At 42.9% G+C, this 18,666-nt stretch overlaps 1 protein-coding gene across 17 annotated transcripts in view; it reads left to right on the top strand.

Annotated features, from left to right (window-relative positions):
• Nucleotides 1-18,666, top strand: part of Kcnma1 (potassium calcium-activated channel subfamily M alpha 1) — a 700,771-nt gene that overhangs the window by 338,291 nt on the left and 343,814 nt on the right. For all 17 annotated transcript variants that reach the window (XM_021182666.3, XM_021182664.3, XM_021182654.3 and 14 more), the window contains exon 3: nucleotides 15,646-15,707. In XM_021182666.3, the coding sequence (XP_021038325.1) occupies nucleotides 15,646-15,707 (62 nt within the window). The remainder of the gene's footprint in view (nucleotides 1-15,645; nucleotides 15,708-18,666) is intronic.

Raw genomic sequence — 18,666 nt, 5'->3', positions numbered from 1 at the left:
CCTCTTAGCTGTTGTGCATGTATTCATGCCTTTTCCAAATGTGTAACCACATATTGCAGTTTCTTGGGTGAATTTTTTGGGTGGGTTTCTTCTCTCTCTTCTCCTTTTTACTTCTCTCATCCTCTTCCTATACCTCCTTCTCTTCCATTTCCTCCCCCTCCTCATCCTATTTTTTTTGAGACATCTCAGTTAGAACAGGCTAGCCTCACTCTCACGGTGTAGCTGAGGCTGATCTTGAACTTTTGGTCCTCTTGCTTCTACCTTCCAAGTTTTTCTAGCTAGGAAAATGCCAATGTGTGGTCCTGCCCTTAGAGAGACTGACCAAATTCCTATGAGGTGAAAATCGGGTTTACAAACCCTTAAGGTCTTTCGTTGAGGATATGACACCTCCATGTGCTCATCATACCTCCACAGCCTACTTGAAGGGATTGGAATACATGATTTTTTCTGGGGGCAGGAGGGAATGTGCACATCTTTTCTGTCTTTCTTTTAGGAAAAGCTTTCAGACCCCATGGGCCACAAAGCTAATGGTCCTTTTCCAGATTATTCACTGGCCACATAACTTCTCACTGGTGGAGCCAGGTATCTCTATGTGCCTGTACTCTAGTCTCTGAGCCCCAGGAGGGCAGTGGTTATGGTTCAAAGGTTCCCTGATATTGAATTAAATATTTAAATAGATCCTGGTGGTACATAATGCTGCCCACCCCAATGCTTCATGTTCCCAAATGAAAAACACACACACACACACACACACACACACACAAAACCTTTATACTTTGATATACCTTAAGCAGCACAGTAGTTGGGCCACTTCCTAACCTCCACATGGTTAATACACCTCCTTCTCATAATTCCAAGTTATCACTTACTACATTTAACATTCTGCCTTGGCTGCCCTGGACCCAGAGGGCTGCCCAAACACACTCTCCTGGCTCCACTCTTGTCAGGCATGGTGTCTCTCCTCTTCTCCTTCTCCAGGCATGGCAGATCTCCTTCTTCCTCCTTCCTCTCTGTCCCAAGTCTGGGGATCCTAAGAGTCTCACCTCTGTCTGCCCTGACCAGCCATTGGTTGCCAGCATATTTATTTACCAATCACAACCAACTGGAGGGCAAGGTCCTTCAGTGTGAACTCTCTTGTGCAAACAATTTTGGGGACTCAAATTAATGTAAGAAAGCAAGCAGCAACACCCTGCTGAGTATGCAGGTCTAGTACCAAGCTGGGTGTACAGTCACTATGCAATAAATATATGTTTAATGAATAAATAAACACTAAATTAAAATGTAACACCTTCCAGGCATTGTCCAGCCCATGTACCTAGACTCTAACAGTGACTCATAGTCAAGGCAAAGAGGACTACAGACCTTTTCCTCCCCCCACTCATAAGATTTCAAAATGTCTTTCAACATGTTTTTCGTTCACTAAAAAATTGGAGTTTATTAGAAAGCATTCGTGGGTGATACTAGAGGGTCTGATATCTCCTAATAGATACCTGAAGGAGATTTTGTCTAAAGAGCAAATACCTAAAATTAACCAATTTAAAATGTTTTTGAATCTATGTCAAAGAAAAGCAGTGTGTCTTTAAAGAATTTTTTTTTTCCTTTTATCCTGGATAAATTTGCAAAACAGAGTCCTTGGATTGACGGCAAAAACCTATCCTTGAATTAGGTAGAAATGCAGATTCTTGGCCTGACCAAAAGCTCCTAATGGGAAAGATAGAAAGATTATGGTCATTTCCTCTGAGTAGGCCCTCCTTCCAGGTCATTTTCATGGAGATGTGGGTTTGAGAACCACTATCTTGGGGCATGTAGCCCAAAGGAGATTTGGTATGAAAATATTGGAGTTTGGTGCCCTGCTGATAGAGATTAAAGTTTAAGTTGAGTGTAGCAGGGAACTCGTGTGTGTGTGTGTGTGTGTGTGTAAATGTGTGAGTACAAGTGCATGTTTAATGGTATACAACTGTGTATGTGTGCTTTATGTGAGTGTGGGCAGGTGTGTACATAGGGATGAGTGCAACGTGCTTGCAAGCACATGAGTGAGTATGCACTTGTATGTGTTTTGGTATGAGTGCACACAGGAATCTGTGCTTATCTCCTTGTTGCTCAGCAACTACTAACAAGCTTCCAGAAGCTCCTGAAGTTCTCCTTTCTCTATCTCCCAGCTTATAGTGGGCTCACTGCCATTACAGACGCACCCTGCTACACCAAGTTCTATATAGGTTCTAACAGTTCAAACTCAGCTCTACATATTGGAGCTAAGGGCTTTAGTCCCTGAGCAGTCTCAGCATGCTGGGGGCTCTTCTTCATCCCTACATCCCCTGTCCAGTCAGCCCTTTAGCTTGCAATGATTAGACACTTGGCAACTTCATGCATCGAAGGCATGAAGAACTGTAGGGTGGTCTAGAAGTTCACATAAATGAGCTCTTGTACCTGATGATCTTTTAGTGGATCAGATGAGGGGGCAAATTCAGCCCTCAGGCTGGGGCTGTGCTGAAACAAGTAACCAGATTGTTACAATAAGGATGTCCACCCCCTAAAAAGTGACAGCTTTCCCTACATCTGAGTTTAAAACCTAGAAGGGGGAAAAAAACTATGCCATAAGCCTGACTATATTCTGGTATTTTTTCCCCTGTCAACTATGTCAAGGCTCTTAGACCTATGAAATAAAAAATTCTTCACATATCTTCTGCCCCCTACCTTACTGATGCCCAGCTCTGTGCTTGGCTCACCTGTCAAAAGTCCTGAGGTATGAGGTGGGTCTGACCCTGACTCACCTGCCCTTCATGTAAGTATCCTTGAAAGGATAGTAAGCGGTGTTCCACCATTTCCTCCTCTTGCCTTCTGTCTGAAAAAGAAGCAAGAAACTGAGTGTGTATGTCACCTGCCATGCTCTCATCTTTCCACCCAAAACACTTGCCCCATACAAGTGGCATGTGTAGTCTTTTCCATATCTGTATCCAGTCAGCCAGAGCTCAAGCTTCCCTGTGCAGTTAGCATCTTCTGATCCTTGATGGGTAATGTGGATTGGTGACACAGTCCCAAGAATCAGGGTGGGAGCTGAGACTTTGATGGGTTGAGGGTATCTTCCCTCCTTCAGGGCAAACATAATTGTACATGCTCAGCTGTTTGCCTCTGATCTAGCTTCCAATTTCCCAGGCTATGGGAGCTGGGCTTTGTGAACAGCAAGAGGGTTGCTCTCTCTTGAAGATTTCTACTTCAGAAAGTGTAGCTTATCTATCTAAATTTAATAATAAATACAAAAATATCATTTTGAAGGAGGAAGAGAGATGTCAGAAGTGGATGAACTAGGGAAGCTATCCTCTGGAGATCTGGATTTCTCTCTGCTGTGTACTTGACAAAAGGAATGGTGGTGTCATTCTCAACCTTGCCAGCACTGGCCAGGACCAGCTCATTTGCTAGGGTCAGCAGGAGGCTCTGAAGAGGAGAAAATCAACAGAGGCACTAATGGGCCTTAGTGGATGTGCACATTTGTGATCAGGCCCAGCCTGGGGCAAGAGGGCATTTTGAAACCTTTTGGATGTTGGCATCGATGTAGGATATACAGTTAAATGTTGTTCATCATCTTTGGCAGCTCCCTTGACATTGGAGGCGGGGAGGCGGGATGCACGGTGGCTTTACTTCCTAGAGTACATCAATAATCTTTCTTAAAAACAAGGCCTTGGATGGCTAAAATTATTCCTGTAGAAGAGGGAGACTTGAGGTTATTTGTAGTAGTGCCTCTAATGTTCCAGTAATCCATGAAGGGACTGTGATCATACATTACTGCAAACTGGCCTTGAGGAAACATGGAGACCAGATGTTCTGTGTCTGTTCCATCCTCTTTTGGAGGGATGGTTATCTGTTTGTGGATCACGCATAGGATTAAGGGCATGGTCTTCTCAAACACAGAATCACACTTGGAATTTTTAGCTATAGTTACCAAAAGACAAAGGAGCGTCTGCCTCTGCTCAGAACCTTGAGTCTCCCCCCAACTTACGAGCAGTTCTGATCCCTACCCATGGACTAGAAAGGGAGTAAAAAGGAAAGCTGTGGACCCATGCCTGTTTTGTGGCTATTGGAAAGTAAATTCAGCTTACTAGGTAATAAGATGCAATGTCTAGGGACATGCCACTTGCATCTAGTAGGTTTCTTGGAGGTACCCATTGCATTCAACAGTAGAAATTCTTACCAGAGAGTGATCATGTATGTATTTTTCAATATAAATACATTTCTAGATTCAACATACAGATGCTCAGAAAAAATGTAATCAAGTATATATATATATGTACGTGCATATTTTCATGATATATGTGTGTTTGTACATATGTTTGATTAATTCATTTCAGCCCTTGGCAAGTTAATACATACATAACTCCGTGATAGTAAGTACATGTAAATTACAGCCGTCACAATTATCCATGCATAGAGCTCTTTATCTTGTTAAATCAAAACTTCACTCTCAGTTATCAAACAATGATTCTCTGCCCTCCCCTGCCATTCCTCTATAACCTAATAACATTCCTTAGTAACCACCGTTCAACTTGCTATCTCTTTGAACTTGACTACTCAAGGGCCTTCTAAGGTGGACTCATGCGCTCTGTTTGTCCATCTGTGGCTGGCTCCTTTCATTTAGCATAACACCTCCAGACAACCTTTGTGACATTATGTATTAAAGGATGGATAGCCTTTTGTGCTGGTTAGTTTTAGCCAACTTGGCACAAACTAGAGTCACATGGGAAGAGGAATCCTCAGTTGAGGTATAGCTTCCGTCTGATTTGCCTGTGTGTGTATATATTTGCATTGGGGAGAGGGGTAGATATTTTCTTGATTAGTGACTGATTTGGAAGGGCCCACTGTGGGCAATGCCACTCCTGGTCAGGTGGTCCTGTGTTGTTTAAGAAAGAGACTGAATAAAGCCATGGAGAACAAATGAGAAGGCAGTATTCTTCCATGGCTTCTGCTTCAGTTCCCTCCTCCAAGTTCCTGCCTTGACTTCTCACCATGATGGACTGTATGATGAAATAAAGCATTTCTCCCCAACATGCTTTTGGCCATGGTGTTGTTTATTAAAGAAACAGAAGCAGGACGATGCCTTTATTAGATACAGAAAAACATTCTAAATGTACACGTATGTCTCGACTTGTCTCTTTGTGCTTCTGCCTGTGGACCCTTGGCTGTTTTGATCTTTTGCCAGTCATGAATGAGTCCCTTCTAAACCCGACTGGCCAAAAATCTATTTAAATCCCTTCTCAACCCCAGCTTTGCCTTTAATATAATCTAAGAGCTGGCAAGATTTGAGAAGTAGGGCAGAGAAGGCTGTAAATGTAATCCTTGGTGACAGTGAGTGGCAAGTGTTGACCTGGCAGTGCTACCCACGATTTCTCATCTTATAAACCTAATTAAATTAAAAATCCAGTTGGCCAAACCCACACTCACTTAAGCCAGGCAATTTCTCACAAAACTCATTAACTAGGACTTGGGAGTTTCACCAACAGATGGAAGTTTCCCCCCATGTTTTTCAATGATCAGATAGAAAAGGACCTTCAAACTTCAGACCTCAAATGGAAGATCTTGGGTTGCTTCCTGAAGCATCGCTTTTAATGCTTGTTGGTAAAATTAGGCAAAAATGCATCCTTTTAAGTATTATGAGGCAATGACATAAAATTTCAGTGTCATTAATCTGAGGCTGGAGGAAGGACAGGAATTTAGGGGACATTTTCTGACTCATTGTTACAATTATTTTTCTTCATTTTAGATTTGTTTTTTTAATAGTTATAATAGATAATCAAAAGGAACATATTATATGGGTAAGATGTCATAGTTATTGGCAACCAACCAGGATTTCAGAGCATTCCTGCATGATTGGAGTCACTAACCTGCAGCAGCTCTCATCTGAACCTGGGGCTAGGTCAACCTTCATTTTGAAGGAGGGAGTTGTTAGGCAATTAGCTTGTAATTGATATTCCAGATTCTTCTTTGGGGAACATTTAAAGCAAAAACAAATCCACACCCTCCACCTCTGTCTGTATTAGTCATATTTATCATATTTCTCTGTGTCCTCCCACAGGCCTGCTATTGCCTTCATTCTGTCTCTCTTGCAGCAGATGGATGGTCTGTAAGAAACTTGTTCTGCATAGCTTATGTTAAGAGGGACTCTCGCTGTCTTCTGGGCTGGTCATTTTGAGCTGACATGATTTATAAATGGACATAGATGCATTGCTATGCACATACTTGATTAATAACTATTGTTAGATATCAACCACTTGAGACCAGTAATGTGTCAGTTTATCTCTGGCAGTGTTCATATGTGGGTATATGCTATAGATGGCTATGCCAATTAATTCACTTATTACATATGGATGGTAGTTATATTTGGTTGTGTCTTGTGGTCACAGATTCCTGGTTTCCACCCAAGTGCATTCTCTGCTTCTTCATTTAATGTGTGCTCATTAATGTGCTTCATTTAATGTGCTCACCACAACAGCTGAATCAGTTTTTTCCTGGATGCCTAATATCTCTTTCAACTGTCTCTGGACCTGCCATGTCTCTTTGTAGTGAGGGGCCAGTGAGTGTTCTTTCTTCCATCCTTGTTTAAACCCTTTTCTCTTGAGAAGTCTGTCATCCAATTAAATTCTATTGGTGTCTTTCTTCCTAACAGGCTATCTCCCTCCCTCCAGACCCTTATTGCTCTTCTGGAAAGGTGCCGCCATCCACTCTGTCTTCTTGACCTCATCTCTGGTCCTTGCTTCTAAACTATGTACATGGCTTTTGGGCATGTACATTGTATCCTCCTTCCCACTCACCCCACACACTAGGGTGCACTTAATCCCCACTCATTGGTCCCTGTGTCCTGTGTCACCTGGAGCCACATCTCATTTCCATGCAAGGTTCCAGATTCTTGAATCTCATCCTTGCCCTTCCATTCTTCTGTTTCCATGCTATTTAATCTCCAGATTTGTTCCCAATGCCCTTTCCTAAGTACTCATCTATTTAATGAATACTGAGAGAGCTGATGCAGTTGAGTTCCCGCCAACAAAGGACATGCATTCTGTCATCAGAGTACTTGCAGTCCAGCCTTGGAGAGACACCCTGATCAAAATACAGCAAAAAATCATGTTACTCCTTTAATGCGGAGCGCCACAGAGAGATGATACTTGCAGGCAATTTCTTATAGCAACAGGCAGGAAATAACTGGAGTTGATTGCTGATGGTTACGCAAGCCTATGAGAAGTGACACTTGTAGAAGCCTAGAACTGGTTGTGCAAAGGCCCTGTGGTAGGAAGGGGTGGAAGAAGTGAGTGGTTAATGACAAGATCTGAATGTCCACAGTAATTGGAGTAGAAAGAGGGAAGGAGTCTTAGATACAGCTAGAAAAGATGGATCTGAGTTTTCAGTGAATTGACTCTGCCGGAGATTATTCTTTTGTTCCATACTAGAGTTATGATTTGAAGCCATTGGTGGAGGTCCCTTCTCTGTGTCTTAACATTCCAGGTCATTCATAGGTTCATGGGTTTACATTTGGGAAAATCACTCATTTCCTATAAATGTGTGTGAAATCCTATAAAATCCTAGTAATTTCTGCTAGGTTATTTTATGTATGAATTAGGGACCAGAGGTAGAGTTTGTTCGTAGAGTGTGGCCTTAGCATACTCAATGGTGGGGTTCTAGTTCCAGCACTAAATACCAGTGATAACAGCAAGTCTTATACCTGAACGTTACATATGAAGAAAGAAGTCGTGTTCCCAAATGAAGCACTGTGCTTTTCCAGTACAGCGGCTCCTTAAAGGCATTGCTGTCTCTGGCTAATTTTCTTCTTGAACACATTTCTCTTTCATTCTTTCCTTGGAGTTTGGATTTCCACTGAAATAATTTATATCATGTTTGTTTGCATGTATCTATAAATCAAAAGCAATGTGTCAGACTATCAGATGGTAAATTTAAGAGGCCTTTGGCTATCTAAATGTCCTGGTCAAAACACCTCTTCTATACTCTATAAATCATTTAAAATTTATGCTCACAAGAGTACCTTTTGAGGTGTCAATATTATACCTATTTAGGAGAATCATTAAAGCTTTAGGAATGAAAAAATGTTACTTGACAGATTTGTTATTAAAACATGCCGTCCCCCCACACACTTTTTATTTTCCTAAAAACAAAACAAAACAAAACAAAACAAAACAAAACAAAACAAAACAAAACAAAACAAAACAAAACACTGAGATCCAGTCTGAGCTTCAGGTGTTAAAATGTAGTGAAAAAGTGCAGGCTTTTCACAGATGACAAGAAGCATAAGAAAAAGAGGTTGGGGTAGACCCTACCTTGATTTCTATGGCCATGGCAGAGGCCTGGTCCTGGGAGGGAGCTCTTCTATAGCCTCTCCAAGGGCCCTTTCTATTATGTTCTGCATTAGCTTGGGGGGCTCATGTGCTGCGTAAGCAATCAATTTGGGCGCCACAGATGCACACTGTGAATCAGAGCATCCACGGAGCCCATGCATCTGACTTGACAAGAGAAGACTGAGAGACGCAGATGTTTTGTTGGGTATTGTTGTCATCATACTGCATTTATACACGAGAGGTATACAGATGGCGTATAAAAGTGCTGCCTTTTCAACCAGATGAAAATACTTCATTATACACTGGTCAGGAACCTCCCAAGATCCTCCCCTAGTAAGTTTCTCTTCCAATCCTAGCATTTCACAGACTGGGAAACTGACTCCCAGGGAGATGAAAGGTCAGGCTCCATACATCTAGTTCACCCATGCCGCCTAGTGAGCCCCCATGATCCTGCTGCCTCTCCTTGCTACATGCCATTGTACTCCATACTTGCGGTCTGGCCTCTCTAGTACAGACCCACCTGGAACATCAGGAATATTCTTTGTTTCTTTGTGTGTGTGTGTGTGTGTGTGTGTGTGTGTGTGTGTTTCACCCCCTTCTCTCTTCCTCTACCATTTATGGGGTTTGACATGGAAGAGGCAGTGTTGCTATGCTTGGTCCTCTCAAGGAGTCTGTTTATGTGTAAGACATTTCTTAGATTCATGAGATTCTTGATTCATTTCAGCTTTGGATTCCACACCTGCTGAGGGCAGCTTGACTTTATTATTTTGGCCTCCCGTTTCCCTGTCTCTTACTCTACATCTTGCACATCATGGTAGAGAAATGTCCACTGAGGTTATTACATTCACTAGCCCCAGCGTTGCAATTTAGATGTTAGACTACACACCCCTCTCAGAAACAAACTGTCCCCAGATGGTTTTGCCTTGAGAATTTGCCCATCTATTTTTTTTTCTGTACATAGTTAATTTTATTATATATAAATTACAGTTTAATTTAAAGGAAGAAAAAAAAAGCCACATACCTTCAAGCATCAGATAGGGAAAACTGTCCTTTTTCCAAGAAAAGTCTCTGTTGCCAGTAGCCAGATTCTATATAGAACATGTACCATCATTGATTAGGGTCATTTGTTCTGCTGTGAGCTGAGGAGAATGTACAAAAGCCCGCTTAGAAAAGAACTAATTCCCCCTCCTCTCCAGACTTTCTGGAGCACGCCTAGTAGATTCTCCAAGCCTGTAGGCCTCTTACATATGTTCTAATGGGCTAATTGATAAGGATACATTTGTGAATTAATCTCTGACTTGAGCTAAGTGGTTTTCCCTAATGGCTTTAATTCAGGAACACCCACTCATGGCCACATGTCAGATTTTTGAGACAAGCTGAACAAAAACGAAGGGCCCCAGCTCCCCTCCCGTTGTTTTGAGTTTCTCTGGTACCAGGAAGGAACCAGTGCACTCCCTGTTCGTCTTTATTTTGTTTTGCATTTATTTGGGGTATTGGACATGTGTGCCTCTGCCTGCTCTGTTTCTACCTTGTGGGTTCCAGGGATCAAACTTGGGTTGTCAGATTTGGCAGTAAGCACCTATGCTTGCCAAGACATCTCACAAGGAGACTCTACCTCAGCTTTGTAAGGAAAACTCCCCAGGGATATGTATGACTCCTTTGAGCTTCAGCTCCAGGTCCATCTCTGAAGGGCCATGTGGCCTCATGTGTCCATTGATGCGACTCAGCCTATTACTACAGTCTAAGCCCAGTACCCCGCAAGCCCTACCAGTATGTCAAGTGAAGTGATAAGTAATAGTGAAAAGCAGAGAAGAGAGTTGTATATAACCACACTGGGAAGAGGAATGAGAAAAGAGGTTAAGAGACATTCCCACCCCAGTTTACAGTCAAGGTACTGCTATGAGGATTGGGTTTAAATAGAAGGCAAGAGGCACCCTGGTCAAGTGTGGTCCTGCCCATCATTGGCCCATTAGTGTCTGCCTCCAGTCCATCCTACAAGATGGTCTGACAAGTTGTCAGAATTATATGAAATTTCTCTTTCCTGAGACAACCTCCCCCCGGTCTAGTTGGCATAAAAAAACCAGTCTTTCCTGTCACCCAGCACAAGATTACTGGTTAAACTCTAATTCCTTGAGGGTCCATGGTGTCAGTAGTCTAAGACCTGAAGTGCATGGCTTAGAATACCTTCACTCCTACCATGATGGTTACAAACCTGACAACTGGAACTGAAATTCTGAGACATTTCTGCAGAGCTGCATTTTTTTTTTTTTTTTTTTTTTGTCTTGGTGCCCGTGTTGTCCCTGAACAAAGAATTGGACAGGATATTTAGATGGTAGCTATCAGACAGAGATAATTTATTAAGGAAGAATCCACATCAAGGGAGGAAGTGAACTAGATCAAAGAGAGTTTTTGTCATAAACAGCCATGCTGTACAAAGGATTTGAGCTTCCATATTCCATAATACAGGCATTTTGATAATAATTTGGCTTTTCTGTACATATTCCATCTGTTACGTGTAGTTCTATGTATAACTCCATGTGTCTAATGTCTCATTAGTGTCTTAAGTCTCCATTCAGGATAGTGCTGTTGAATATCAAAATGATGCATGGGTAACCTTCAGACACTGGAGTACCTTACCTTTGCATCTGTGCTAGCAGCCCATTGGCTGACCTCAGCCAAACTTTCTCCCAGCCTTCATCTTTGCCCATTTGTTCTTTTTATATGCTAATTTCTCAGGAATTGCTTTATAGTTTTCTGGCCCTCCCTCTGTGCTCCCTCTGCCTGCCTCAACTTCACTGAATCTGCCTTTCCGCAGGAGCTTTGGTAACTGAAGGGTATAGGCTAGGCTTGCTCACACTGTTTCTCATTTTCATGACATTTTCCCTCCCAGGCATTTGAAGGATCGTCGTGGCTTGCTAGGATTTCCATCCAGACAAATGGCTGCTGATGTGCCTTGCTCTCATCTCAATTCATGCCTAGACTCCTCATGATAAGGAGGATAGACTTTTTGTGTGTATTGTTTTCACACACCGTCTGTGTTCCTGGCATTCTTTGTTACAAACACTTGTCATGTTTCATTTCCCATTCTGAAAATAAACGAATTCTGTTCCATTGTTCCAATGATACTTGTCAAGCTGCTTCTTCCTTCCTTCCTTCCTTCCTTCCTTCCTTCCTTCCTTCCTTCCTTCCTTCCTTCCTTCCTTCCTTTCTCTCTCTCTCTCTTTCTTTCCTCTTCTCCTCTCTCTCTCTCTCTCTCTCTCTCTCTCTCTCTCTCTCTCTCTCTCTCTCTTGTCCTAGCACTCTAGAAATAGACTCAATAGTCTGGACTCTAGAAGCCTCAAGAAAGCAGGCTCAGCCATCCCTCCCCAATTTACTTAATGCAGCCACATTGAAAAGAGGAACAGATTAAATGATCCAGTTGGCCCCTGTGTCTTTCAGTGATACTGACATGAGGTTTAGACTTAAATAGAGGACAAGAGATGTGTGTGAAAAAGCAGTTCTGGCCTAAGGATGGTCCTCCTTATCACCAATTCATCTTGGTCTCAGCTCATGTCCTACAAAGTGGTCTGATAAGGCAGTAATCTGTCAGTCACTGTCACCACTGCTGCCTTGGGACCTATCTGGTTTCAACCAGATGATGACCTTTGTTCTGGAGCTCAGCTTGACCCTCATGGCTAATTGTCCTATCTGGGGAGTGGTCCATCTTGAGAACATTAGCTTCTTCTAGAATTCAAGGTGATTCAAGACAAAAAGTTAAGGGCAAATAAGTTAGCTCTGTATGTTCATCCAAAGCGTGGATACTAAACAGAAGCAGAGGTGCCAGGCTCTAATCCAACTTTCAGTTTTCTCTTGGATTTAAGCCAGGAGTGAGTGCAGTGCACTAAAAGCAGTCTCTAAATTCATATGAGTGTTTGCAGTCAGTCTGAGAGCTTATATAACAGTGAGTACTGTCAAAGTGCTCAGCTGAGTACCGTTCATGAGGAGTTAAACAAGCTATACAGACTCTGGTGTCATGACAGACAGACAAGGAGCAAATGACCTCTTGGATTATACCAACAACCACATATAGGCCCTTGTGTGGGAAAGGCTTGGTCATTTTAAAAGTTATTTTATGACTTAGTTGCTGGAGAGCACGTGCATTTCCCTGTCCCTTGGATTTCTACCTTCCTTAACACTGGGGCTTTAGAAGTAGGCAGGGTCTTCAGTGGCCCTGCACTGTACTGAAACAATATGAGCATAGCTGTAACTTGTACAAAGAACAACTACTTGGAGAATGAAGAGATACTGAAGCAAGAACCCATATTGTCTCCACTCTCCTTTAACTCCTCCTCCATCTCTTGATTGATGATCTGCCTTCAGTAGCTTTAGCGTACATTCTCTGTCCCTTCTTTGAACAACTGACTATAATTATGTAACAGTATAGGATCCTCCCCCCACCCCCCCGTGTGTGTGTGTGTGTGTGTGCACAAATGGACACCACAACCCAGATGTAGAAGTTAGAGGGCAGCTTCACAGAGTAGGTTTTCTTCTACTTTCAGTGGGTTTGCTAGACTTTCTCAGCAACTGCCTTTACATTGGCCATGGTTTTCCTTCCCCCAAAACAAACAAAAATATGTAGAATGTATTGTTTTGAAAGTTGGAGAAAGAGGGTGAGTCATGCCCTTCCACTCGGGTGGCCTTGAGAGAGCCTTGTAACAAGTGGCTGAGTCTGTGGAGCTCACATTTTCTTGGCCAAGTTTCTGCACAAGCTGAGTCTAGGCTGACAGTATAGTCAAGCCTGACATGATAACAAGGCACGTTAGTAACTGTAAAGTTTACACGCACAGCTCACCTTCTTACTAAGTACTGTTTTATTATTGTTGTTATTACTATTATTGCTATTATTATTGTTATTTTATTTGCCTGTTGGGAGGCTCCTGGTGGTTGGGACAGTTTGGATTTCCCAATCTCTCTGAGAGAAAGCCTTCTGGCAGGTCACAGGGTCCAAACCAACAGGGGCTCTGTGGGGACCATATTCCTCCCCTGTTCCTTTTGCTATTACTCTTGAAGATGCTGCTGTTTGAGTTTGAAGAGGCCAGCAGGGTGTATTTCAAACTCTTGTCACTGATTTACTTAAATAAGTGACACATTATCCCAAAGTGGAAGCAACTGGGACAGATTAGTGTTAGCGACTCTGGCCAGCCTGTTTCTGGGAAAATACTGCTTTCATGGGAGTGCCGAGATCCTACCTTCTCACAGAATGAAGGTGCCATTTGCAAGGTCTCTGGGTTTTCCTTTCATAAGACATAGCATTTGGTGGCATAGGACTGTTTAGTGAGCCCTGACGGCAGCTCTACATTCATATACATGGAGCTAACTGGACAGGGATCTGTGCCCAATCAGTCGTTTATGAATGAAGGGGACCCTCCCCTCTGCTGTCATAACACCCCTTCCCTCTGCAGCTTTCTGAGAATGAGGTCAGGACCAGGATCTAACTGCTTATGGCTCAGAAATAGCATCCCAGCTCCAAATTAATCTGACGCTGTTTGTTGTAGGATGAAAAGCCTGCTTATAGCTTTGTTTCCGGTATACTCTTGCACACAAGCTGTGAATGAACCCATGTGAAGAGCGGAAGCAGAGGCAAGCCAGCCAAGAACTAGTCTATTGGGTAGCTGGTGGTTGCAGACAAACTGCAGGAGCTGTCTTGCATTCAATGGGAGCCTTGATTTGAAAAGCAAAGAGGAAGAATGAAATATACCCCACTGGTGTAGCACTCTAACCACCGCTCTTGAGAAAGGAATGCTAGCTTTTGCTGAGAACACTGTGTGTCCTTTGTGTTGTGCCCAGTCATTTCTCACACTGTGTGACCAGCTGATCACCTCTCTCCTATGGTTCCTTGGGCAGTGGTGGGGGTGGTGGTGGGGGTGTTGGTTGCAGTGCTTTAAATGGACATTACACATACAATGCATTTTATATCAACCATATTAACATGCACAGAAGAACAGAGGAGTGTGCAATTTTCTCTTACACACAGACACACAGACACACAGACACACACACACACACTAATGCATCACAGCTTAATAATACTTAGTCTTAGCAGAAGTAGGGGTTATTCTCTGTCCATCATTGCAGGCCAGCCAGATTTCAGCATATGGATCCTGAGGAGACTCACGTGTCTAAGGGTCTTCCCTACAGTCTCTTTAGGAGTTGTGTATATCTAAAGAGCAGGGTTGAGCAGCACGCAGGCAATGTGTACGGTGTTGGTGTCCTTTTTATTTTATTTCTGTGCTCAGCCTTACTTGCTGGCTGTTAGTGTCTTTTTTACTGGGACCATTTTTTATTGGCATTAGTTGTCTTCTCTGCAAAAGATGAAATAAATCATTGGAAAGTTGAATGAGGGCTAGAGGTGTTAGTAGCAGCCTGATCTGCTACATGTTCCTTCAGTGGACTTTTATGTGCCGGGTGTGCATTGAAGGAGATGTCAAAGCTGTCTTTTATATTTGTGATGATTTTGAACGAGGGCAAAAAGCTTAAAGACTGTCGTATAACTAACTGGTCAGATGTATGACCTAGTTGACATTTTTGCATTTAATGTTTTCTCTATATGTTTGAGAAATCTTATAAACACACTCAGAACTGAGCAAATTTATATTGATATAGAATTGTGTGTATGTGTATGTGTGCATAAATATTTCTCTTCACATGCACCCAAAGTGGCATCTGTAGTAGCTAATGTGCGCTTTTCAAATGGATATTTCTTATGTAGAGACAGAAAGCAGATTAGCGACTGTCTGGGCCCAGAGGATAGAACAGGGATTAATTTCACAAGCAAGAAAGATCTTATTGAGGTGATAAAAATATTCTGAAACTGGATCATGGTAATGTCAATAAGTTGGTAAATTTTACAAATTTATTAAAGAATTATGTGTTCAAAATGGATGCATTTTATACCTCAACAAATCACTGTTAAAAGTGATCATTCCCTTTAAGTCCTAGGGTCGGTAGAGGATGAAAAACTTCATCCTTCCAAGTCTTTTGATGCTCTCTTTCCCTGCTAAAGTTTGTTTAATTCAGTGGTGGAGAAGCTGGTCCTCAAAGTGACAGGGCAGGATCAAAAATCTAAGGACACAGGATGGGAACGTCTGCCCTGACCCCTATTGCCAAGAAGCAAGGTTACTCCCACTGCTGGGTGAGGAGTCAACGTCTGGGTTGTCACAGGGCAGGGAGCACATGAGTACATGAGATGTGGAAGCAGTTGTCACAGCCACTCAGAAATGCAAACCTTCAGCTCCCAGCCCTTAAGTGATGGAGTGTCTCTTTTCTTTTGCAGGTTGTATTAGTCTTTGCTCTCAGCATTGGTGCCCTCGTAATATACTTCATAGACTCGTCAAAGTGAGTATGCATATATGTTGTCTTGCCCGTTGTTTTTCCCCTAGGGCAATTATGATCCCTCATATTGATGAGCATATTTAACTTAATACTAGCCTTACCAAGACTCTCCTGAGTGCTGAAGACTTGAAGGAAGGCAGGGCTTCCCTGTGCTTCATTTATGAATGGTGAAAAGTTCTCTCAAAAGAATGGCTAGGTTGACACTGATGGTATGGAAGGGAGAGGCACTTAGGGACCAAACCTTCTTGTTGGGCATACATTTGTAATGAGCTGTTTCCTGATTGAGTATTTGTACTATACATGCCAAGAGGTTAAGAGGGCTCCTTTGGGAGTGTGTAAGCTCTGGGAGAGAGTGACAGAGTCCAACAGATGAGTCTGAGCCATTCTGGCCACAGCCATAGGATCCTTTTCTCATCCAGAAAAATCATATTGGAAGATAGATTAGAAAGCCCAGTGCTAGGATTCTACCTGCCAAATGAATATGTTGCTGAATCAATGGTCACTGTGCTTCTCCACTTGTGAAACTAAAGAAATGGGATAAGGCATTCATGAGGACTCCCAGAGCTAGAGGTCTGGGCCTCTCTGAGAACTTGTAGAGCGTGATGCTCATGAAGACCCTTGGAGTGGCAGTTTAGTGATCTGGAACCACAGGGTAAGCATGGTTCCCAGATGATGAACCTTTGGGGAGGCTGAAGAGTCCAGGCACCATGGCTACCCTTAAAGCTGTGGGAACCACTGCCGAATACATCACTTTTTCCAACTATCTTACTGAAGTCTCAAAGTTGCCAGCATCTGAGACACACAGATCTGGGAATAGACTTGCTTTTCTGTTGTGACACAAACTTGACAGCTCTGGCCAAGGACAAGAGCCCTTGACCTTGCAGTCCTCATTGTTTACTTTGGGGGTGGTTTTCATCCCTCTAATGTTAATCCTGCTTGGGTCTTAGCCTTCGAACCCAGAATACCTGCCTTGTGTTCCTGTTGGATCAGACTCTGGTATGCCTCAAATTTGGGCTCAATGCTCTTTTTCCTATGGGGTGGTATGGTGGCAATTTAATGCACACCCAAATTCTGAATTTCCCAGAGCTATCTGGTCACCAGCCAGGGGGGGTTGTACATGTGGCTATAAAGGCCATACTGTCACATCAAGGAAAAGTAAAGAAACGTATCTCCTCATCCGTGTCTGAAATCTGCCACTGTCAGACTTTCAGAAGTCACCTAGCCCACCTCAGACACAAGGCTGGGCCCTCACCTGTCTTGAGCCATGAGTCCTTTAGATGTCCTCAGGGCACAAGAATGTGCATGCTCTCTTCATCTGAAATTGCTAGTCAAGAAAGAAGAGTATCATTCAGTCTGCAAGTCTCCAGTTCTCCTGTGAGTGAAGGTAAGCTCTCTTTTCATATTTACTTAGAGATTCTGGACCACATTTGAAATGAACTGGACTCTCAAGCACTTGGTCATCTTTCTCCAATCTCTCTCCAGGGGTCATGGGGTACACACCCTGCCAACGCCTGTGCTGGGGCTTAGGAAAGAGTTTCGGATATGTAGTCTGTGTGCCCCCAGAGAGTACACACTTATGTGAAGGTGAGTGTGGCGGTCTGCTAAAGGGACAGAGACCTAGACTGTGCCTCCATTTCCTTTGTCTCCCTTTCTGACCCCATGTATGTCATGGTAATAAACTATTTCTGGCAGATGGATTTGGATGGTGTCTTTTTTAAAATTGTGTCTACTACGAGTCAATTTTTGGCTGTGTAGAGTCTGGTCTTCCTTGGGGGAGGATGGCAGAGCATGTTGTTCACCTAGGTTGACACTCTTCACCACTGCCTCCCCAGCCTCCTCCAGCCCTTTGGGGTTAGTCCTGAAATTGCTTAGTCTTTGTGAAGGTGATACTTGAAACCCTCAGTGATTCTGGGTCTTTTAGGGTCATTCAAGGAGTCTGTACCAAGGCTGATCTTCAGTTCTGGTTTTCAGTTTCCCAAGCCAGAAATGCCAGTAGTCTTGGAGATTCCTCATTCTTTATGGGGGCTGACCAAGCCTTAGCATGGATTCAGCCTTTCTCTCCACCTAAACTATGCAGACTGTGTGGGTCTTTTTTGTAACAGAGTTGGTTTAGCAGAACACCTGTTGCTACGTACATAACTCTACTTTTCATTGCTGCTTCTTGATCTCTCTCTCTGAGACCTCACCCTAACACTCTGACTTGTGGAGAAGCTAGTGAGAAGCCTATACTGAGAATCCTTCATCTTCCCATCCAGGTTGAGCAAGTATGCTCAGTTTATAGAGATGAACTAAAGTAAAATTTACAATGTTGCTACCTTTATGATAAATCTAGGTCATAGTTAGAACACCAAAGGCAATCCACTAATCAAACTGCAATCAAGGTTAGTGAATGAAATGAGATGAAACTCTATATATAAACTACACATGGAACTAGGGTGAGAAAGTAGAAGGCAAATTCCTGAAGTCTACCTTTTTCATTCAAAACTACCTTTGGCTCTTAATAGACATGACTTGGCTGGCCATCTTGGAGAGAAAATTAAATTTCTCTTAAAATTTTTCCCAAGTCATTGCCCTGACAAAAATACCTGGTATTCTGAGATGAATTTGCTTTAGTGTTAACCCTCTGCAAATAAATTGGAGTGACCCTTGCCAGACTGACATGGTTTGCAAAATTCTTCTCTTATTATATTGAACCAGAGCTGTCTTCACCTACTTGGTAGATTGGAAGTCTCATAGTTAGAGAAGCTCAAGATGCAAAGCTTTCCACATGTGGCCTTTTAGGCAGTGCAAAGAGGGTTTGGGGATATGACCTGGTGGGTAAGAACATCTACTTATGTTTATGAGGGTCCGAGCTCAAATCACTAAGGGATTTCTGAAAAGCTGGGCATGGTCTATAACTCCAGAGCTTTGGGGGGATGGAGACAGGAAAACCACTGGGCTTGCTTGGCAGCCATATTAGCTG

Source organism: Mus caroli, unplaced genomic scaffold, assembly GCF_978045245.1.
Source record: "Mus caroli unplaced genomic scaffold, Mus_caroli_1 scaffold_12, whole genome shotgun sequence".
NCBI lineage: Eukaryota > Metazoa > Chordata > Mammalia > Rodentia > Muridae > Mus > Mus caroli.
Note: the sequence above shows the minus strand (reverse complement) of the source record. Positions and strands in the feature narration are given on the sequence as shown.